The 23,362-nt window shown below is 39.4% G+C and overlaps 2 protein-coding genes across 2 annotated transcripts; both read left to right on the forward strand.

The window, feature by feature from the left end:
- The first annotated feature begins 1,931 nt into the window (after positions 1 to 1,931).
- On the forward strand, positions 1,932 to 16,074 carry ikbkg (inhibitor of nuclear factor kappa B kinase regulatory subunit gamma). Its single transcript, XM_014973638.2, has 14 exons — positions 1,932 to 2,289; positions 4,013 to 4,153; positions 4,972 to 5,237; positions 8,324 to 8,398; positions 8,714 to 8,899; positions 9,286 to 9,344; positions 10,073 to 10,175; positions 11,327 to 11,442; positions 11,518 to 11,670; positions 11,760 to 11,832; positions 11,907 to 12,041; positions 12,531 to 12,667; positions 13,492 to 13,568; positions 14,210 to 16,074. The coding sequence occupies exons 2-14, from the start codon at positions 4,015 to 4,017 to the stop codon at positions 14,392 to 14,394; spliced, it is 1,704 nt and encodes a 567-aa protein (XP_014829124.1). The 5' UTR covers positions 1,932 to 2,289; positions 4,013 to 4,014; the 3' UTR covers positions 14,395 to 16,074.
- A 510-nt stretch (positions 16,075 to 16,584) lies between these two features.
- Positions 16,585 to 23,264, forward strand: sephs3 (selenophosphate synthetase 3). Its single transcript, XM_014973640.2, has 8 exons — positions 16,585 to 16,972; positions 17,403 to 17,506; positions 19,800 to 19,907; positions 20,056 to 20,210; positions 20,750 to 20,840; positions 21,334 to 21,433; positions 21,569 to 21,781; positions 22,431 to 23,264. The coding sequence occupies exons 1-8, from the start codon at positions 16,624 to 16,626 to the stop codon at positions 22,670 to 22,672; spliced, it is 1,362 nt and encodes a 453-aa protein (XP_014829126.2). The 5' UTR covers positions 16,585 to 16,623; the 3' UTR covers positions 22,673 to 23,264.
- The last annotated feature ends 98 nt before the right edge of the window (positions 23,265 to 23,362 follow it).

The raw sequence follows: 23,362 nt of genomic DNA on the forward strand, positions 1-23,362 counted from the left end.
AATAATAATAATAATAATAATAATAATAATAATAATAATAATAATAATAATAAAATAATAACAACAACAACAACACCATGAAATCATACTGTAAAAATTAGGTTTGTTTTCACCTAAAGATTATTGGAAATTATTTTTTGTGTGACATTTTCATATTCATTTAGAGATCGAGGATCTATTTTACAAGAGCATTTTGGCCAAGACAGGCAACAGCAACAACAATAAATTTAATCCATCAACATTAAAAGTAGCATAAAAGTCCAAAAATAAACTTAGCAAAATCACTTAGCAAGTGATTACTAAATGATTCTTAGCAATCACTTGCTAATTTAGAAGCATCCAATGTGGATGTTTCTAAATTTTCAAGGTATATTTAAACATGTCAAAGCTAATACACTCCAGAAGATTTCATGAGTTCTGTAGTTTATTCAATACTTAAATGGCAATTTAGTAAACATAACATACGTTACATTTATTGTATTTACATGTTTGAGTTCCAGGTTTGAAAACAAAAAGTTTCACCCATACGAATAAACCAAAAGGTCAAAGGTCAAACAAAACACAGGTCCATATCTTATTAATGTGACCTGTCTATTTTGAGCCCAGAAGGAACGATTTCATAAAGTCAATCATGCAGTTAGGTTACCAGATATACTCTTTGTAGAGCAAAGTTACCCTGCTACATGAAGGCAACCAGCCTCTGTCTATGCCTGAAATGCCTCAACAGGACGCAGAAAATTAATTGGAAAGTCTGAAGTTCCTCACCAACCCTGATCTCAGAATCCATTATGTCAAAGTGAAGTCATGAGTTACTTGAGTGAAAGTTCAATGCAAGAACAAAGTCTTTCATTTACGTTACCAAGTTGAATTCAAAGTAATGTAACTTGTGACGGATGTCTGACTTGATTCCAAGTCTCATGTCTCCAGTCCACATCTTTGTTGTTTGCACTTCAGGATATAAATCTTGGCATTTTGTAGCAGCATGTTCACAAAAGAGTTTTTTTTATTTTTTTTTAATTCATAAGATGTCTGTGTGACTCATTCAATGTGACACAAAACCTTCAGAGGCTTCCAAAGCTGGTTCATAACTGAAGCTATTACTTCCTGCATAACACTCAGCAGCCTTTCTGAATTGACAAGGAGCCTTTAACTTTCCAAGCTCAAACGGAGACCTGTGACTTCAGGGTGGCAACTTGGAAATTCCACCTTCAAGAACAAATACCACAAACCACAAGCACCGACCTCAACCAGCTGCATCCAGAGCTGATGTTACAGTGACTGTAACATCATTTTCAGATTCAAGTTCTGGATTGTTGCAAAAAAAAACAAAAAAAAACTATGTTGTGCCTCTAAAGTAAAACAAATTAAGTGGGAAGAGGAATCTTTTTTTTTCAGCATTACATTTTCTTTGCTGCTTTCACATCACAAGAATTTCATTTACAAAGAACTACACTCTAGTTTTCAGAATAACCAGACAGATTTAACTTCAACTATTTCTGAAACCGAAGTTTAGTGTTTCAGTTTCAATTGCATGAGAATCATAACCACTTTATTTTCATTTTCATCACTCAATTTATTTTAAGATTTCTCTTCTAATGACTAATGAGACAATATATTCTTAAATATTTACAAATTATAGTACTTTTTTAACAGTTTACTGAAAGTACAAACAAACGTGTCCGACCACACGCACGTGTTTGGTCTGACAGGGGTCAGATATATATATATATATATATATATATATATATATATATATATATATATATATATATATATATATATATATATATATATATATAATTTTTTGACGCGAATGCTTGTTATATTTACTAATACCTTCTACCTCCTCTCTGGAAACTCTCAGAATGCTATGTGGGTGGCGTGTGACCTCAGTGTATTTGGATCCATAAACATCCTCGATGACTCAGAGCTAGTTGTACCTGACAGTCAGCGCGCAGGGTAAAATACCTACACGTTCTCCAGCTAACAACACTCCGAATCGTCAGATTTCTTCAGTCAACCTTCAACGCACTCGGAATAAGTTACAAAACAGGACAAAATGGCTCTCCGGAGATACTTAGATCGTTGATTTAGGCCGGCGTTTATATTAGCTTAAAATAACTTCTTAATTTGCCCTGCCGACAGTTTGCTACTTTAGCTTACCAAGCTAATTAGCTAGGTCTTAGCTGTCTGCTTTAGCCAGCTGTTCTAAATAAACTGTGAAGGGCAGTTTCTTAGTGACAGCTTAGCTGTTTCTTTCCTGGTATCAAAACTAAACGAGAAGAAAAGGTAAGATGTGGTTTGTGACTATAACTGCGCCTGGTTATATGTAAAAGTCTTTTGCATTTGACGTTAACGTTTAACGTTAGCCTAATATAACTGTCAAACGTTTTGTTTATGTCCCTGGGTGATTCCGTGTACGCTGAGGTGTGTTTTTATAATGCACAGCTTTATTTATTTAAACGGTTTTTCCACATTATTTTGTGGCATGAGAGTTGATTTCAGCCCAACAGAGGCACCTTGACTGATGAGGTCATGTTTTTTTCCGCTCATGTTCACCTGTAAGCAGGTTAAACTGCTCACACGGAAGGGAAGTTTGGCATTTTTCCAAAGATCCTAACAATCTGAAACAGGCTCACTTGATAGTTTTCTCCCACTAAAGGACAATTCTGTCAGATTTAAAATGAAAGTGAAAGTAAGACTCGGCCACTTTCATCTGCAGAAAACGTGCTCAACCTCAGAAACCTTTGAATAATGAATTGAATAGTTGTTGAGTGAGAGAACATATATTTTCCCTCAAAGGCTATATTAATCGGAGTTTTTTTGTTGTTGCATATTTATGGTAAATTGAAAAAACAAAAAACATTAGTCAGATTAAATGGGACGCTTCAGTGAACACAAATCTTCCATTGTTGCTGCGGATTCTCTAATAACATGTACTCTGTTCTAACTCACATCCTTTGATCTCCCACCTCTAGCTCCTCAACTAGAGGTGGGAATTCATCGTATTGACTATCATTTATCGTGAACAACTTCTTATCACGATAAGAATTTTGATTTATTGTTGTCATTATGAATTTCAGTTATTGATTGTAAATAATAAATGAAATTGTATGTATGCTCAAAAATGTTATTTTTGCTGTTTTCTCTGTAGTTTGTTTTCATGAGACCATCAATAAATATCAGTGGTTTCAAAAACATGATTATTAAATGCAGCGTTTTGCAGTCACAGCCAAACAATTACCTATAAAATGAGTAATAGTTTTTTCTATCATAATCTTTGTTACCACAATAGTACTACAAAATACCGCACTAAAATCCTAAGTCCATGTCACCCACCCTTATCCCCAGCCCTTGTCTTGCATGTTTTAGATGTTTCCCCACTTCAGCACAACTGATTGGGTGATTGCATAATCTCCTCAGTTTGCTTCAAATTGCTACAGAATTAGTCACCCATTCATTTAAGCCAGGTATGCAGCAGCCTCTCTTCTGATTGGAGCAGCTTCTCCTCCTATTTACAAGTGGCTCTTGGAACTGACCCAGGTTATGGTTCAGTGACTCGTATCCCAGGGATGCTTAATAATTTCATTCAAAGGCAACCGATCGATGCCTTTCATAATGTTGTGAACCAACTGAAGGGTCAGAGTGCATTTTATATGAGGGCATCTGAGTAAAAGGAGGGTCAATACCTGCTCCAAAAAAAAGATCAGATTTTTGTTTGTTAAAACAATGTGACCACTTTACAATTTTGCACTGCTTTATTACTGATCTATCGCAATCTATGCAAAATGTGAGAAACTTTCCAGGAGTGTACTCTTTATAACTGCTGGACGGTGTACGTGTTTCTCTAAATCATACATACACAGAGTCTGCACTGAAAGTGAGTGAAAGCTCTTATAAGCAAATGAATTGAGGTGTTTGCACTGGGCCTTACCTGCACTTCTTCCACTGTAGTAATACTTTCCTAAGTTGTGGATATTTATCGGCCTGTCTTTTGCCTCTGCCTCTGTAGAGATGGTGCAGCCACAGCCGGACGGCCCCATGCAGTGGGACATGTCTGGAGAGGACAGCGGAGGGACCCTCAGGGTCCCACCAGAGCTCGCTGGCAATGAAGTGGTGACCAGACTGTTGGGCGACAACCAGCAGCTCCGAGGTATTGACTTACAAAAAAATAAAAACGGTTTGTAAAAAAAAAAAAAAAAAAACTGATGATGAAAAAAGCAGTTTTCTGTATCCAAGATATTTCCACGATTTGTCCTGTCAGCTTGTTCCCATCCATTCTTGTAGTTTATGCTGCAACAGTTTTTTTTTTTTTGGATGTTGCCATTTTTTACAGTGTAATGCAAAGGAACAGCATTACACTGTTCCTGTTGAGAAGTCAACAGTTGCCAAAAATTCCATATACACACAGGAAAAGTGTGAAATCTCGTCATTCAATTAAACTAAAATTCAAAATGCTGTATTTATCCCGAAAGGGAAATTAAAAGCTGCCGTAACTCCTGTCATCTAACTATCCTTCAGTCGTTGTGGATGGCGGTTCTGTGGTTGGGGAGGATCTATGGTAGCAATTTGTGTTGCAACGAATCTAAAGCAACCTCTGACAGAAGACTGGTGCTGTATAACAGTCTCATGAGATGCTAACAGCTCAATTTCCACACAAGCAAAGATGATGTTCCACAGCAACATCATCAGTTGTTAGCAAGCTCTGCTAATCCAGCTCATTTTTTTGCTGCTTCTCTTTAAGTCTCTGGCTGTACGGTGAGAAAGTTAGAAAAGTTTGTAATTTGATAAATGCTGGACGCAGCTAAAAATAAACAGCCCAGTGAACTGAACCGGAACTGTCACAAGCTTATTGCAGTTCCATATCAAACTCTTCTGATTATTAACAGTAGTAGAGTCAAAGTTGGCTTTTGTAATTGATTGTGCTGGAAGAAGACGTAGACTGAACGTTGGTACGTGTCCGTCCTCCAGAGGCTCTGCGGAGGAGCAACCAGGCTCTGCGTCAGCGCTGCGAAGAGATGGAGGGATGGCAGCGGCGGACCAGGGAGGAGCGGGAATTCCTCAGCTGTCGTTTCCAGGAGGCCCGGGCGCTGGTGGAGAGGCTGGCGCAGGAGAACCACTCTTTGCAGAGCATGGTGAACGGACCAGGCTCGTCGTCCAACCACAGCTACAGCTCGGCCCAGATGGAGGCGTCACCGGGGCTTTCTGCCCGGAACGGCCCGCTGGATGAGCCAAAGGTGGGTGTGCTGCAGACTTACGTCGCTGTGCCTTCATAATCCCACCATTCAGAGAGGCTGTCACACATAACAAGACTCTTTTTGTCTTGTAACATTAAGAGGAAGCTTCTTCTCAACTTGTTTTCTAAATGAAAAGAAATACTGCATTCTTTAAATATGCAAGATTTAGATTAATTTTCATCTATGGTGCCTGGAAAAGCGTTTATAGATGGTTCTTATGGTTCCCTTGGTGACTGCATATTGTTTTGTCATCAGCTGTACAGTGTTGCCAACTTGTCGTGTTTTACGATGAGAGATGGGTCACTTTGTTGCTCACTGCTTATTAGGAATGTGCCGATCAGGTTTTTTCCTCCCGATACCGATACCGATCACCCATGAGGGCTGATACACCGATACCGATCACTGATACCGATCACATAATTATTATTATCATAAACACTACCGGTTACATTATGTGGAAAAAGGAACCATGAATTCACCTTAATTTAGACAAAAACTTGTTTTTAATAACTTTTTCCAAGAAGAAAACTAAACAAAACAGGCATTGTGCAAATTGTACTGCTATTGATAAAACTATCTTTAACAGACTGATAACATATGAAGGCTCTGAAGAGGCTAAATAATACAAAGAGCCAAAATAAAACCTCTCAACATTGCCAAAAAAATTCAAGTATAAAACTTAACATTCAAAGGCAAAAACAGGATCCATTACAATAAACAATCCAGAGTTACTGAATGAAAACTTCCTGATAGCATGGCTGCTAGCTGATTACTGCTAGCTCTGATTGGCTGTTTCTGACTGAGCGGAGTAATTATGCAGAACAGGGAGGAGATCGATTATTTTTTCAGAGATTATCTGTCTCATGTTAGGACAGCGAAAGTTTTAATACATATGTAAAATTTGTTTTTTAAGTTAGATGCTGCAGCTTTAAGCAGGTTCGGTGTGAGAGTCACTACCAGGTGGAGCAGAAGCGAAGCTCCGTCTGTCAAATATTACTACCTGTAGCAGCGGTTCAACAGCGAGAGCAGAACCAGCGTCTTACATCGCAGCTCGAAGATTTAAATAATTTTCCAGGTTATTTGTTTAGCTTTCTGACCGTCATGCTAATCCGGGTGAGTGTTTGTAGCTGTGCGCTGCTTTACCTGCTATCTGATCGCTCCGTATGTCTTTTTTACTGCAGTGAGCCTCGATGTAGCCAATCTCCGTCAAGTATGGCTTTGTTTTTATTCCATACTAGATTCGTCGTGTTGATGCATTTTGACCTGCTTCAATTTTCCGCCGCAACACGCAAACTTCCCCATTCACTCAGTGCGTTGTAGTTCCACATCGCTTAGGATTTGTTGCTGCGCGTTTGCGCAGAGTGAAAGAAAGAGGAGACCAGCTGCACAGGCAGGTTGGAAATGAGAAGCAGGTGATCGGTATCGGTAAAAGAGACAATGATCGCCGATCACCGATCATGCACTTTTTCACGAAAATCGGCCCGATTGTGATCGGTGACCGATCGATCGGCACACCTCTACTGCTTATGTTCTTTAGCCTGACTAAATCGTCACAGTCTGGATCTTCACAATCACAGCAATCGTCATTTTTATCTCTGTTGGAAGGTTGTTCAGCCAGTCAGATCTTAAAACTGATTTTCTCCTAACCGACGTCTCTCACTTGTCCTCAGAGATTTGAAAATCAGCCCCTGTAGTTTGGAGGATAACTCTCTAAATGTGTCATTCATATTCGAGATCACTGTGTCATGTGCAGTTAAAACACGTTTGTGTCCTTATATCACCTGACAGCATCCGAATGCACCTTCAGTGTTCCAATCTAATTTTATTCAAAAGCAATGAACCATACTGTGAAAGAATACAAACTTGTTTCAACTGCACATGACTAGGCCTGTCACGATAACAAATTTTGCCGAGCGATTGTCTAAAAAATTATTGCGATAAACGATAATATTGTTTCAAGACCTTTTGACACTGATTTAATGGAAATGATTAATAATGCATGCAATTTCCTGCCATAGATAGATACACTTTATTTTCAAAAGAACACATAACACAGGAACTGATAAACTAAATAAACAAAACAACCAAAAACCAAAATAAAATGGATTCTCAGTCTCCATTAACAAAAATCGTACTTGAATAAAAACTAAACAACATAAAGCCAAAGTGGAAATAAATACTGCATTCAACCAAAAGAGTGCAGATATGAAATCTGTATATTATATTGCCCTTCAGTAATCACTAGATTTAAATAGAGAAGACGGGCACATCCGACTACCTAAAAGTAAATTGAAAAGTAACTGTACATAGTTTTTAATATATATATATATATTTATCACTAAATATAATAATAAAACAATTTATTGCAATATGGAACTGCAATTTGAAATCCTACAAATTATTCAAAGGGACGAGAGAATTACATTTATATCACTAGGTCTGTCACAATATGAAGTTTTGCAGAACAATAATTTGTTCTAAAAATTACTGCAATAAATGAAAAAACTTGATTCCATTTTCATGTAATATAATAATAATTGTACGATGATGAAGAAAAAAAACTAGTAAAAAGAAAAGAAAAACCACAAACAACTGAAACAATAATTGAAAATGGATTATTGAATCTCTGCAAACAAAATTGCCTTTCAAAAAATATGAATCATCAGAATGGAAATTATTGAGCTTATTTAAATTTTTCGTGCAATTAATTGATTGCTTATGTATCAGTTACAGCAAACCAATAAGACACGAGCTCTATTTATTTTACATTACATTTAGAATTCAGTATGAAGAATTTAGTATGTAGGTGTACTGGTGCAGAGTTATCAAATAAATGTGTAATTCAGTACAGTTATGTCCATATTTAAATAAAAAAGAAAGAAATGTTCAGCACTGTATTTCTGTATTGGATCGGTATCAGCTGATACTGAACCCCAGATATTGATATCGGTCTGAAAAAAATGAATCGGTGCATTCCTAAACTCAATCTAGAATTTTAGACACACATGCTGTAGAGTTATGAGTCTGAAGAAACTGAATTCTATTTTTTTTTAAACAAAGTTGTGTTTTTATGTTTTGTCTTTCAGACTTTAGACCAGTGGGAGAGGAAAAGAGTTGAAGAAACGGAGCAGCAGACACAAACCACACCACATCGCAGCCTGGTAGAGTGTTTCTTTTGTTTGTTCCTTTTCACCTCACATGTCTCTTGTCGAAAATGTTCACATCGTTTTAAGGGAGAATCATCAAATAAAAACCTATAAATCAGTTATAACAACTCTACAACATTTGTCTTCAAACAGTTGTCACAGAGTGCTTCACAAAAAATAGTAATAAGTCTTACAAAGATTGGAGTTTTGTGACCAATCACAGATCTTTAAATTCTTTAAAAAGACTGATCTGCTCATTCTGATTTTAATATTTTTTCTGTCTGAAAAGTCACCTGCTTCTATTACCATCGCATCTCTTTATCTCTCCAGCCTGCAGAGGGTGCCAATGAGTTCCTGCAACTGCTGAAGAGCCACAAAGAAAAAACAGAGGAAGAGATGAGAGAGATGAGAAGAAAAAATGAAGAGTTAAAGAGGGAACGGGACGAGGGAAAAGAAGTGTTAGAGCGACAGCATCGATGCATTGAGCACCTGCGGGCTAAACTGTTCCATACACAGGTAGCACGCTATGCTAACTTCACTTCCTGTCCGCTAACATACAAGTAGACATGAGGTCGCATGTATGAATTTCAGATACAATCCAGAACCATAGAAAATAAAATAATTCATATAAGTGGGTGATATGGACTTAGAATTTTCTCATGACATGTTGAGGTGTTATTGTGATAACGATGAAAATTATGATTTAGAATAAACTGTTCATTATTTTTTAGGTAACTGTATGGCTGTAACATCATAGCACAACATTCATAGCACCACAAAAAATGTTTTTGAAAAACATTCCCAGCTGGCTCAGTCTTTAGTAATCTTTTTAGGAATTGTTTTTTTTTATTAATTTTTTTGTTATGTTTTGTGGCCTGAAGGATTGTGTTAATGTTTTGCAGACGAGCAGTAATGAGGAAGCTGTTCAGCTTCGCTCAGAGGCTCAGCACACCTCTGACTGGTAAAACTCAGTCCCACACACGCACACACGCACGCGCGCGCACACACACACACACACACACACACAGGTAGAAGATCATTTAAGCTAACGGTGCTAAACTAACTTTAAGCCAAAACCTTATCTTGGTTCTACTAAATGAACTCGTGCTGTACCCTGTTATAACTGCAGGTTATTCTGCTCTTCTAATTAAAGTTCTGTCCTTCCTCCTGCTTAACCAAACCTCTTCCTCTTCCTTATCTTCTTTTGCCTTGTTTGGTTCCTTTTGCCAGCTCTAGTCTGGCTAAACTCACAGAGCAGCTTCAGGCCACACAGGGCAGGTGAGCCTACAGCTCTGTGTGGCTTTTTGTTCCCTCTGCATGTGTCACTGCTTGCCTGTCTGTCTCCAAAATCTGAACTCATTTTGTTTCCTGTGGGTTTTACAAGTAGATCAGACGTGTTGCACTGTATTATTCATCCACTTTGGGGGGTTTTTATGCCATTCCAACAAACCACAAAGGATTTTTACCATGGTAAAAAAGAAGATAATTTACTTCTAAATTATTTTCTGCACCTTTTAATTCAAAGATATTTTATTTGGAATTATTTTTTCATCGAAAAAATGCCTTGATTTCAGGAAAATGAGTGTTAAATGGAATAACTAATCAGCAATTTTACTGGTTTATATCAAAAGTTATGCCTACAATTGATGCATTTACCATAATTCTAATGCTAGTGCATTTCTGCTGTAGGTATCGGGAGCTGGAGGAGAAACTGGATTACCTGCAAAAGAGCTCCGCTCAACGGGACAGGACAGAAGCTTTGCTCAAACAAAAGGACAAGGATTGTGCCCAGGTCTGCTATAAGGCTTTGCTAATGTTTTAGTAAAACCTTAGATTTATAATTGGTCCTTTAATCTAAAGATTGCCAACTACAGCAGTTGGTAATCTTACAATACCCAGTATACAAGTATCTGGAACAGCAGGGGATGGAAAAGCAATTCCACCCGTTTCATCGTTCTGCTCTGTGTGGTAAAGAGTGTCCCTCATTTCCTGGAGACAATAAAGTCTCCTAGATTCATGTAAACCCACAACATAACCACTTCAAAATTATCACTACCAATGCTGTCTGAGGCATCCTTTCTGTCTGGTGACCTTCACTCAGTGTTTACCTGACTGTCAGAAGCAGCAGCAACTGTTTCTAACACTGTTTCTTCACTCATGACTAGAAATTTTGGGAGATCAGCCAATACTTACTTGTGAATCTTATCTCCGCAAAGGTCTGAAAATCATTCCTTGTCCCCTTTTTGATCTGTCGTAAGAGAGGGCTGACTGGCCCACCAAGTGCCGTTAACAATAGACACCCCAGTTTTGTCAACTTGGCAATTTTTCAGACCAAAAAAAATCTGTATGGTCAAACTCGGAATTGGCAGGTTAGGGTTACATCTCCTCTGCCTGTTATTCATCAGTTCCTGGTCTGAAAAGTCGTTAGCCACATGTCTTAAATTTTGTTTTGGCAGGGCTATTTAAGCTTGTATATTCTATGTAGCTTTCTTTTTGTCATGGGACTTTACTGTTACGCAAAACTTGGAGTCATGTGCAGACATCTTTTATTGTATTATTTGACTCAAGGCGGTTGCAGCTACCAGTAATAACCGCTTAAGCTAGCTTCTTCCTTAAGTGCAAATCTATTGGCAGTTGGCTGAATGATGTTCGTCTTAAGCGTTGACTCACTTCTGTTGTCAACCCATACAATTGATTTGCAATTTACTTTTGTACTTTTCTTTTGTGACACAGGTCTTAAATTTCATCCATACTGGTCTTAAAAAATCTTACATTTGAGTTGATGAAACCTGCAGAAACCCTCTAATCACTTCTTAGTCAAATTATTTCCACAACTAAATGTTTGTTTAGCAAATTACATCCAAAATACTCAATTCCTTCTTGCCTGCCTTTATCTGTGAGGGCATATTTAAAGCTTATTTTCTTCTATTTGCATTCCACCAGTTGGCCAAGGACTGTGAGGCTCTGAAAGCTCAGGCGACGTCGCTGTTAGGCGAACTGAATGAGAGGCAGATCCTCCTGCAGAAGAGCGACGATGAGCGCAAAATGCTGGAGGAGAAGTGAGTCGTCCCGTCGTACCGGCGAGGTCGTGCCCAGTCCGTTTGTCACGAGCCGTTTGTCGTTTCTGCGTTTAGGCTGGTCAGCAAGGTGAAGGCCCTGCAGGCGGCGGAGCGGGAGTTGGAGCAGCAGAGGAAGCAGCATCATGTGACCAACGACAAGCTGCTGCTGCAGGTGCAGAGCCTGGAGAGCGCGCTGAAGTCGGAGAGGCACGTGGTCACAGAGGAGAAGTGGGTTCAGCACACCGTTCCACATGATCAAAATACTTTTGGAAAGACAAAGTGTGTTTTAAAATCCCCTTTTGTTCTGCTCTTATCAGAAAAAAGCTGTCACAGTTGCAGCATGCCTACACATGTCTGTTCAGAGACTATGATTCCAAACTGAAGAGTGAGGTAAAAACACACTCAGACGTCTTCACCCTCATTAGCTGTGCTGTTCTGACGTCGGGCTCTGCATATCGCTGCAGGGAGGAGACCTTAGCAGCAAGCTAGAGGAGGCAGAGCGGGCGCTGGCCATCAAGCAGGACCTGATCGATAAACTCAAGGAGGAGGTGGAGCAGCAGAAAGGCTCGCTGGAAACCGTCCCTGTCCTCACAGCACAGGTAAAGTCCAAACCGCTGCTCATGTCTTCGCAGTCGGTGGATTTCTGGCAATATCTGCTGATTTTAATCACGGCTCTCTCTCTGCTACACTTCCAACATTTCAGCAGTTGGTCTGTCGCTCTACTAGAGGAAACATAACATTGGATTTGTTTTATGCAAACGTTTGTATTTGTATTCTTCGACATTTGTAACAAGCTACACCAGCAGCTGTAGGATTGTCAGAAAAGATGAGGAGAGAGATGCTTTTCAGAGGCCATCCTTAAAAAAAAAAATCATCAAGCCACATGAATCGGCAAGGAAGTGGAGATTCTCTAAATGAGAAGATCAAAGTTCAAAGGTTCTTTCACACTGTACCAGTTGGGAAAAATGTTCAATTTAAAAAAAAAAAAGTTATGATAACGCATTTACCATCTTAAAAATGTAAACAGATTTTTATTTTTTTGTAAAGTATAAACGCATCACCTTGCTCCCTCTTTGCGTTTGTGCCAGGCTGAGATCTACAAGGCAGATTTCCTGGCAGAGCGAGAAGCAAGAGAGAAGCTGAACCAGAAGAAGGAGGAGCTGCAGGAACAGTTCACTCAGGCTCTGGCTGAGATCGATCGGTTGAAGCATGAGCTCACAGCACGGTAACCACACATTCATCAGGATCCGTGTTAATATTAATGTGCTGTATATTTGGATATGCTTCTCATGGGGAATGGAAATCTGTGGTGGTCACAACTCGGAGCATAGCTGCTTATCAAATGCTACTTCAACTGCAGGTGCTGTCAAACAAGCGAGGTTTTTTGGTTCCGTCTGAAGCTAAAACCTCACGTGGAAAATCACCTCGGTCTGGATCTGCACAGAACCCAGCTTTGACAATAAACGCAATCCAAGATGAAATAATTTCTACCTCAGTAGTTCAGAATATCAGTTTAAAAATGTTTTGAAAGAGTCCAACTTAGATTTCTGTCTGTCTGGGAATTAAACCTAGGTGGGTCTGCACTGTAAATGAAGAATCTTCAATTTAATTCAGTTTTGATTCTAAATACTTTAATAATCCCAAAGGGAAATAATATACTGTAACTCGTACTGTAAAAGTTTACCTAGTCGTAAGTATTGACAGCTGTTGTTAGGAATAGTCTCCATAAGTTGCTGACTGAAGACGCTCAGTTGAAGATTGCTCAAGGTTGTCAATTATGATCTTCAATTCATGGACAGCATCATTTGTTTTTCATCTTCAGTTGTAATAAAGCTGTATGAGTTCTATAGGTTCTTACGCTTCTTTACCTGGGGATCAACAAACGCGTCCATATTTGTAGTTACCTACATATGTGCCAAAAATTCAAAGTAAAATGGGAGTCCCCCATTGTTGTCAAAACCAGATGTTTTTTTTAGGATGCAGCAAAAATAAATTGATCTTTTTTCATTATTATTTATTTAAGGGTCTAACTAGTCACCTCTGTTTCAGTGCACGTTTGGAGCAAATGAAGCTGAAACACATGGATGATTTTCCTGCACGGCCCACTCACATTCCCCCTCAGCAAGGTACAATACATCCAACACACACACACACACACACACACGCACAGAATCCTACAGTTTTAAACAGCCTTGTACAGTCAGAGGGAATCCAGAGACTTTAGACATTAAGAAATACAGAATTTTCAGAATGGGTTGTTCTAACAGAATGCTTCTCCGTTAACATTTTGTGGGTAATTTTCAACTTTTTGGACTATTTGAAGTGCAACAACATTTATTACTGAACTTTTTTGGGGAAGTTTATATGCAGCAATTTCAACTTTTTTGAAAGAAGAATTTTGTAGCAAAAAAAAGAAAGATTTGAAAAAAAAAGTTCATCTTAAACTGCAAATTTTTGAAAAAGGTGCCATAAAATCAGTGATGTTAGGCTGTAACAATCTCAAAAAATCCCCAAAATCCTGGAGGGACTTACTCTGGAAATATTGATGTGTGCCAGTAGGTTAGCAGGGATCCTGTCCAGTCTGGAATTTTATTTTAGCATTTTCAGATCTGCACAAGTGTGAAAAAGGAGTTTTGGGAAAAAAATAGTTTTTCTGACATTGTATGTTTAGGAGCTCTTAAATGAACCTCAGTCTTGCACATTAAATGTATGTCAAAGAATGCTTGTCCTGTAGTACGCTGTGTTAAGATGTTCTCCTCTGCTGCAGTGGTAGGGTTTCCTGGTGCTGGCTTCAACACCGTGCCACCGAACCGGAACCACGTTTTGGCACCGGTCATCGATCCTGCTGCAGCAGCAGCTGCAGATCTGCCTGATTTATGCTGTCCGAAGTGCAACTACCTGGCTCCAGATATGGACACACTGCAGATACACGTCATGGACTGTATACAGTAATGCAGTGGGCAAGCGTAGTTCAGTGCACCACAATGCCAACACACACACACACACGTAGTATATTTACTGGTCATCCAGAAAGTATTCACATCCCTTCGTTTTTAAAAAATGTTGCCTGTTGCAGACCAACTCTAAAACCCACCTGAGTAAGGTTTTGTTTGTTCTATAGCTAGACAACAATTTTTTACATTTACAAATAATAGTTACATAATATTCACATTCCTTCCTATGGCAGTCAAAACTAAGCGTCTAATTATTGGAGAGTTTTTTCCAACAAAATTGGAGTTCCCCTGTGCTAACTTCAGAAGATTGAACATGATTTGGAATGGAACACATTTGGCTGCAGAAACCAAGCAATAAACTCAGAGGAATTATCTGTAGACCTTTTGAACTGAATTGTGTCAAAGCAAAAAAAAAAAAAAAAAAAAAAAAAAAAATTTGAGAAAGGATCATCGCAGATCTTAAAGGACAGTTCCCTTTGTTATTTGGAAATGGACGACATTTTACCCCCAAAAAACCAAGTTTATAGAGACATGCTGAAGACAACTGGAGGCTGGAACTGCTGCCAAAAAAGGCTTCAACAAAATAAAATATCAAACAATGGCTGTGAAAACGTATGTTTCTGTTTATTTAGAAAACTTGACAAATATCTGTAAAATCTTTGTGTAGATTTTATTTATTTTTATTTTTTTTAAAGAGACTTGTACTCAGGTTGGTTTCAGTAGACATTCTGCTAAGGTAAGAAATGTGTGGGGGGCAGGGGGGGACGTGAATACTTTCAGGATCCGTTGTACTTTCTGTGTCCAGCTTTGGGGGAAATGTATTTGGTTATTGCACCTTATTTACTTTCTGTCATACAAGGAGAAATGAAAAGACCTAAGCCCGTTCTGGATCCTGAAGTAAAAACCCTAATATATTAGAATAAGGAGAAAATATGTGGAGGCAAATAAAAGGTCATTTGCTAAATTAGAAGATTTTTATTGTATTTCCTCTCCTGCTTCCTGGATTCGGTTTCTACTGGCACCTCTGTCTTTCCTCATGTTTTTTTTTTTTTTTTTTGCCAACACCTGTCCTTTTGTTTCCTTTTACCCCTCTCTGTCCATTCCCTGATACCACTTGCTGTTTCTCTTTTTCTTTTACATGATTCAACTTTCCCTTTTCCACCATTTTGTCTCTTGTGCAAATGAACAGTAAACATGTTATGAAGTACATGTGTATACTTTGACATCATCATCCAACATATCAGTATTCATTGGACCTAATACTAAAAATGTGACAATTTTTTTAAAAGAAAATGCATGTAGATTTACCTGATGAGCTTTAAAATGATAATGAATATTCAAATGTTTTGGTTGCAAAAGTAGCTTTTTGCATCAACTCAAAACATGTATTATTATGTAGTAGAGATGGATTAACTCTTGTTGGAAAGAAAAGTAACCATTCTCTATGTTCTGTGCCTGTGTTTTGACTGTGCCGCTGCTTTTATCTCTAAACCTGACCCTTAACCCGTCATAACTCCTGCTGTGCCCCTTCTTCTGTCTTATCCTTTATCTTTTGACGCCTGCTATTTATCAGTATGAATGTAAGCACATTAAACTTTTTTTTTCGTATTGTGAGGATATTCTTTGTAATTGTAATTTGTTGCAAGGATTCACGAAATAAATCATTTATTCAATTGTCTGTGTGTTTTAGTGACAGTTTAATGAGCCACTCGGGAGAAACCATTAACGTTTATTCTGAGGGGTCGTAGAAGTCTGGTGTTTTACGTTTCCATTCAAAAATACTTTAGAAGTACCAAAGGTAAATTAAATAATTGGGAATGTTTCCCACATTACATAACCAGCATTAAAATGTTTCTTTAAAATCCAACTAATTGAAGAAAAGGATGTCTCCGGACCCGCCGGACTGATGGTACAGCTTAACCGTCCTCTTCTGCGACACACGCGCATCGATTTTTTTTCCGGCTCAACCTGGAGGCAGAAATCCCTGTTTAATTTCAAAATAAAAGACCCTCTGCCTTGTTTATTACCAACTTTACTTTTATTATAAAATTTGGCTATGATATAAGATAACGCGCAAATGTAGTTAACCACACTTAAAAGTTTTAAATACAACTGTGCATTTTCTAACTTTTTATTTTAAAGTCTATGGTCTATCAGGAAGTTAAACGGACTTTATTTTGGTAACGCGGGTCTCCTAGTCACACAACGGGTACTAGACACTCACCCCATGTTGCGTCTTTGCACATCGGGCCGAGCTGTCCGCCTTGCTTCGTGCTTTAAGACCACTCTGCGGGCAGGCATGTCGGGCTCACCTACCCCACCTCCCTCAGCTGAGACTGAGGGTTCCGGGGGGTGTTTCCCTCCTAGATACAAGCCATTTAAACCCGAGGACCACGGCTTGGAACGCGGGTTCCGTCTTACATCTTACTCCGAGTTGAAGGGATGAGGATGCAAGGTCCCGCAGGAGGTTCTGCTCAAACTCCTCGCGGGACTGGAGGCGGACCGAGGCGATGGGCCGGGCAAGGCTGGAGACCAGGGTTCTGAGTTCGGCCAACAGTTGCCTGGACCCCGGCTTGGTAAGAAACTCCAGCACCAGCCCCTGTGCTCCGAGCTGCCGAAACCCGGTAGCTAACCTAAATTAGCTAACGAACAGTTGCTAATACTATTAGCTTTGAGGACTCGTATGACAGATGATGTGGACCATTCACAGTAGAGAAAGTTTTACAAATCATATAACCTTATTGTAATGCAAATATAAAATGAGCGCGTGTAAACCAGAACAATAGTTCCCTGAGCTGTTAAATTACTACACAAGGTAAATGATTCAGCAGAAATATCTGTAATGCTTCAAGTACGAAGTTCACCAATACTCTTTCCAAGGAGTTACAATATATGCACTATTACTCCTGAAATATGACCAATGAATGTTGCTGCTGTATAAATCCACTTCAGCTAAGTCGAGCTGCTAATGGAGAAAACTTGCATGTCTCTTTGTATTTATTCCAGGTATTGGGATGGACAGTTGTGTGACTCCATTGAGGCATGGAGGTCTCTCTCTGGTCCAGACCACTGATTTCTTCTACCCTCTGGTAGAAGATCCATATATGATGGTAAGTTTTTGTTGTGGATTTTTTTTTCTACACGGCAGAAGTTATTAAAAACTCTTACAAATTTAGTATGAAAACATATCTAAAACTAGATTTGGACAATTATTAGTTCATCAGTCAAATGTGGCTTCAGACAGACAGCAGATTATTGAACACACCGACTTGACATGGGTGAGTATCCACATAAAAGCAACAAGTTAGAAAGTTTAGTATGTTAGCTCACTGCCAAAGAGGGCAGAGAACAGTGGCTATTTTTGGATTAAACTGGGGAGGGTTGGAAAGATAAAAGACAAATAATTTAATTAATATTCAACTCGCTGAACAGAGAACTAACATTGTTAACATCAAGCAAATGAATACATTTAACTTTTTCTTCACAGTGACAAAAACCACTGAATGTGGACTTTAATAACTACATTAAAGCAATGAATTTAAAAAGCTGCAACTAAATTCTGAAAGATTCACTCAACTTCCTCCTGGTCCGCACAGATATGACCTGCTTGTTCCTTGTCAAATTTCCCAAGGTTTTGACGTTCTGTCCAAATTTTCGTTCTGTTTAAATAATCCAATTTTTATAATAATAAGAACATAAACTGTAATATTTGATACTATTTGTCGATTCAACAAGTGACGTGTTTTTAGCACAATATGTGAATAGCCATGTCTGAAAGTGAAAAGTTTGAGGTGCTTAAGAATCAGACAAAAAGCATTCTTCTGAAAATGAGAGACGATAATGAGATTGAAAAAATATGACACCAAATTATTTAAATAGTATAAAAGCAGTCAGAATCTGAATATGAAATGAGCTTCCATTGTTTGCTGTGGGTTAAATCTGCAGTAGTAGCTGTACAACGGGTCACCGTGAAAGGTTTCTAGACTTTTATAGAAACTGACAGGATGATCAGTAAAACCCTCCAAGAGTCGTTTCTGCTCTGTGACTCGATTTCTGCTCGTAGGGACTTCAACTTATAAATGATTGATGCGACTAAATGTTAATGACTAACCGCGTCAGCTTAACTATCACCAAGGGTTTTAATGGTGATTGTGTGCACTTTGAAGTTTAACTGCGCCCATCGTTGCATTAAAGAAAACACGCTAGCAAACTGAATGTTATATTTGAGAGGGGAACGTGAGCAGAACGAAAGAAAATTCACGTCGTGGTTCAAATGTCCAGAATTATTAGAGAGCGGAAGCTTTGGGTGCAAGCTTAGCCAGTTTTCTTTTTTATTTGGCTCCAAAGCTCTACGTTTCTAATTTCTCTATAGACAGGTGGCTGAAACACACACACTGTGGCAGCGGCTCAGTCATGAGTTCTGTCATATGTTACCACATCCCCCCTCAGAGCCTCATGAAGCAGCAGGGTGGTGAAAATTCTTGCCTAATGAAAACATCTAAGAGGTTTTTAAGCAGTTTGCAATAACTGACACTAAATGAAGCATTCAGCTATTGTTTTGCAGGGTTAAGCTTTACTAAAAGAGATCAGACTTTAAACTAAATCTACATTCACCGTTTACATCTCAGCTTCTGTACCAACCAGACCTTTTAAATGGATTTCCACTCTTTTTTTTTGTAATGCATTCACTTTCCATTTTCTGATTTCTTTTTAAGAATGATGATCTGTAAGAGGAGCATTTCAAATTTTTAGTAGTCCTGCCATGAGTGATCAGTATGCCTAGTTAAACCTAGAAATAAAGGAACTTTTCAAAAATGTTCTAATTTGCTGAATATAAATGAATCAAACCCTGATAATTTTAGAACTTTGACCTTTTAAAGACCATATGCCTAAACAACTCCAGTCTTTCTTGAAAAAATGTTCCCAAAATTAAATTCACTAACTTTTTAGCGCAGGTACCTTTATGCAAAATATTGTCTGTTGCACATTTATTTCAGGAGGAATTGTTGCAGAAGACGGTAGAAAGTTGTGATGTTTTGCCACAAGACTATGATGGTTTTTTAGGGCCATTGTAAATAAAATAATAAAAAAAAAAAATTCATTTTTTTTTAGTGGATATTTACTAAGAAGTTTTGTGAGTAGTCTCAGGAACACTCTAGAAAAAACAAGGACATTTCTGAGTTTGGAAAGTTGAAAATCTCCGAGAAAAAAAAAAACTAAGAAATTTAGAGATCTTCTTGGGGGGGTAACATGATGGACGTTTTTTCCAAGACACATCCATTTTTGGGGGGGAATATATTTATTAACTAAATTCAGGTTCTGATCCTCCAAAACTAGTTTGATCCTTCAGTTTTTGTGTGTCGGTCCCGATGTCGCTCATTTGTTGTCCTCGCCGTGTCCCAGGGAAGGATAGCGTGTGCGAACGTCCTCAGTGACCTCTACGCCATGGGCATCACGGAGTGCGACAACATGCTGATGCTGCTGAGCCTCAGTCAGAAGATGAATGAAAAGGTAGCAACATATTCTATTTGTTTTGTAACTAATGAGCGCTGTCGCCAGTAAATCGTAAGTGGCAGCGTAACTGGTCCATAACGGCGCCTGGGGCTGCGTTGTGTTTCCTTCACCGCTGACCTTTAGGTTTTTGTTCGTCTGCCCACAGGATCGAGAGCGAGTGACGCCGCTGATGATCAAAGGTTTCCGGGACGCAGCGGAGGAGGGAGGGACGTCGGTGACGGGGGGCCAGACGGTGATCAACCCCTGGATCATCGTTGGGGGTGTAGCATCAGTCGTCTGCCAGCCCAATGAGTTCATCATGTGAGTCAGACATGATGCAACACGTTCACATTTCCACCTTCATCTTCCTGTTAACGTGGAAACATTCCATGTCTGTCACTCCTTCCATCTTCACTCTCATACTTTCTTCCTTTTCTTCCTCTCTTTCTGTCTTTCATTCCTTCTGTTTGTTCTTCCTTCTGAATGCTTTCCCTCAACACCTCAGAGTTGACTGAATCTCATTATTGATTCCTGATTGGGAAGATGGATTGTTTGAAAAAACACTTTCTGCAAGATTTATTGAAGTTAAAAAAATATTTAATTTAATTTAATTTAGAAATAAAATTCTAAATGAATTTCATAAATGATAATGTAATCCCCTGCAGGTTTCTCTCTGAGTTTGCATGTTGGCAGGATTATAATTTATTTTACCAAACATTGCTGGCAACATCATTCTCTTGGGTTAGAAGAATCCTCTTTCCTTTTGGCACAAAGAACTATGAACACAGTTGAACAGTTTTTAATAAAAAATAAAAATAAAAAAAAAGTAAATATGCTTGATGTTTGTGTTTGTGTCCCAGGCCCGATGGAGCGGTACCAGGTGACGTCCTGGTTCTGACCAAACCCCTGGGGACCCGAGTGGCTGTAAACGCCCACCAGTGGCTCGATCAGGTTCACCACTCACTTTAATACTGCTTTATTTTTATTCTTGTCTAGTTAATTTTAAGCTGTATTCTACCAGCTTTGGAAGATCTGAAGCCAATCTCACCCAGTGATCTTATCTACATCCACAAAGATCTGAAAATTAGCCGCTGTCCCTGTTCGCAAAAGACAACAGGAACTATCGTTGCCAAAGTTACCAACTGGGCGACTTTTCAGACAAAAATATGAATATCGGAGAAAATCTGAATGGGCAGGTCAGACTTTTTAAACACTGCTGATTGATCAGAAAACTGCAAACAGTGCACCCCTAGTCTTTTACTAGCACTAGGACCCCTAGTCTCAGTCCTGGGGTTTCTGCAGTCAGAATGACTGATCCCCTGAAACGGACCCTCGTTCTGACAAAAGGCTCCAGTCAGAATTGAACCCAGCTGAAAATTAAAACTGTCTGTAGAAATTTTCCATATTCCTAAACCTGCCTGTGTTTTTTTTCCTGCTTCATCAGCCTGAAAAGTGGAACAGGATCAAGCTTGTTGTCACCAAAGAGGAGGTCAAAGAGGCATATTATGAAGCCATGTTCTCCATGGCAACGCTAAACCGAACAGGTACAACTCCTCCAACCCTCTGTGATTTTTTTTCAGACTAGATTCATGTCTATCTGGGATTCAGATCCATGTTAGTTGTCAGAGTTACCAAAGTGTAACTAACATAACTAACCCGTTCTTTGGTTTCTCCTGCAGCGGCGAGCCTAATGCACAAGTACCAGGCTCACGCCGCCACGGATGTGACCGGTTTCGGTTTGCTGGGTCACGCCAACAACCTGGCAGAGCAGCAGAAAAACGAGGTGGCCTTCATTATCCACAACCTGCCCATCATAGCCAAGATGAGTGCCATCAGTAAGGCCTGTGGGAACCTGTTCAACCTGCTGCAGGGCAGATCGGCAGAAACCTCCGGTAAGAGGATGATCTGCAGGGCTGCTAGGCTGAGAAAGTAGATCTGGGTAGACTTTTCTCTGGTTTTCACATCCTCACCTTTGTAGCTCATTGGTAATTTCTGAATGAGAAGCTAGTGCTGCTCCACCATGCAGCTCGGCTGAATGAGCGATATTAAGGTGAAACTTAAGGAGCTCGAGTCCGTATAAATAGAACCTCATAAGGTGTATTTTTCATCATGCTCTGTTTAGACCGTTTCTCTTTCTCTGGTGTTGCTCCGCCATCTTTGTTTCTGTATGAGCTGGCTTCCCTTAGGGATCGCCAGCGTCGGCCTCTTCTGGATGGAGGCTAAACTACAACACTAAAAGATGCTCCAAGTGGATGTTATTAGTAAATTGATAGGAACTCATTTTAATCTAATAAATTATTGATCTACAATTAGTTGTAGGTTGATTGTTTGCATCTCTATTTCAGACTTCTTTTTTTTATTGTTTTTTATACTTTTAACACAAAATGGAATTATGTTTAAATAAGCAGAGAAAGTTTAGAAAATAAATAAAACTTTCAACTTTCAAGATCACCTCAGAATGAAAAGTCTGAATGCTTGTAAAAACAACAGAAATCTATGATGAGTGAATCCAGACGTTAACCCCAAGCCTCTCCCCAACAGGTGGGCTGCTGGTGTGCTTACCCAGAGAGCAGGCGGCCAAGTTCTGTTCAGAGATGAAGAGCCTCAACGCGGCTCAGGGCGCCTCAAACGGAGCCTGGATCATCGGCATCGTTGAAAAAGGCGACCGGCGGGCGCGCATCATCGACAAGCCGCGCATCATCGAGGTGCCGGCCCGAGGAAGCCAGGCGGCCAATCAAGACAACAGCACCGCCAACCCCGACCCAAGCAGCAATTTGGCTTAGACGGCGCCACTGCAATCTCTGACACTACCCTGGAGTGAGTGTGTGTGTGTGGTGTGTGCGCGTGCGTGGGTGTTTATATGGAATTGTTCATCTGCTGAAAGGTTATGAATCAAAATGACCGTCATCTGTTGAAACGAGGCGACATTTTACCTTTGATATGATCAACTATGGGTTCTTTCTAACCCCATTCCTTTGCTTTCTAGCAGAACGCCTCTTGTTATGTCTTAATCTGCTTTATTTAATTTCGGGGATGTATTCTGATGGGATGTTGTTAAACGAGCGATGTGGAGAATCGACAGTCTAATCCTGGCACCTGGTTCTGTCCGCTGTGCTCACTGGAAGGCTTGAGCAGCTTCCTCAGGACAGCTGGGCAGAGTCCAGGATTCCTGCCTCCGACAGCTGATTGGCCGTCCATCAGAGTCCTTTCCTCTCTTCCTGTTTTATGAAGCTCTGCACTTTAAACCCAAAGCACAGGGCCAGGCAGAGCGGATGTTTCCGTTGGATTAGAGGAGGGACTGAAACTGCTGGAGGTATAAAGCTGTTTGTCTGTGGATTTTTCTGCATTTCATACTCAATAAAACCACCAAAACTCTGTTTGGCTGTTTTTGTTGAAAAGATTGACAGATTTAAAAGTAAAACTGAAGTTAAAACACTGTTCTGGAAAGTATAAATATATTCCATGTCTGGATA

The sequence above is a fragment of the Poecilia mexicana genome, unplaced genomic scaffold (assembly GCF_051168715.1).
Source record: "Poecilia mexicana isolate PSO_F unplaced genomic scaffold, ASM5116871v1 scaffold_7, whole genome shotgun sequence".
Classification (NCBI taxonomy): domain Eukaryota; kingdom Metazoa; phylum Chordata; class Actinopteri; order Cyprinodontiformes; family Poeciliidae; genus Poecilia; species Poecilia mexicana.

Coding starts and splice junctions, on each gene's coding strand:
- ikbkg (XM_014973638.2), top strand. CDS start 4,015: ATGGTGCAGCCACAGCCGGACGGCCCCATGCAGTGGGACATGTCTGGA. Junction 12,042..12,530: donor TCCCTGTCCTCACAGCACAG/GTAAAGTCCAAA, acceptor CGTTTGTGCCAG/GCTGAGATCTACAAGGCAGA. Junction 13,569..14,209: donor TCACATTCCCCCTCAGCAAG/GTACAATACATC, acceptor CCTCTGCTGCAG/TGGTAGGGTTTCCTGGTGCT.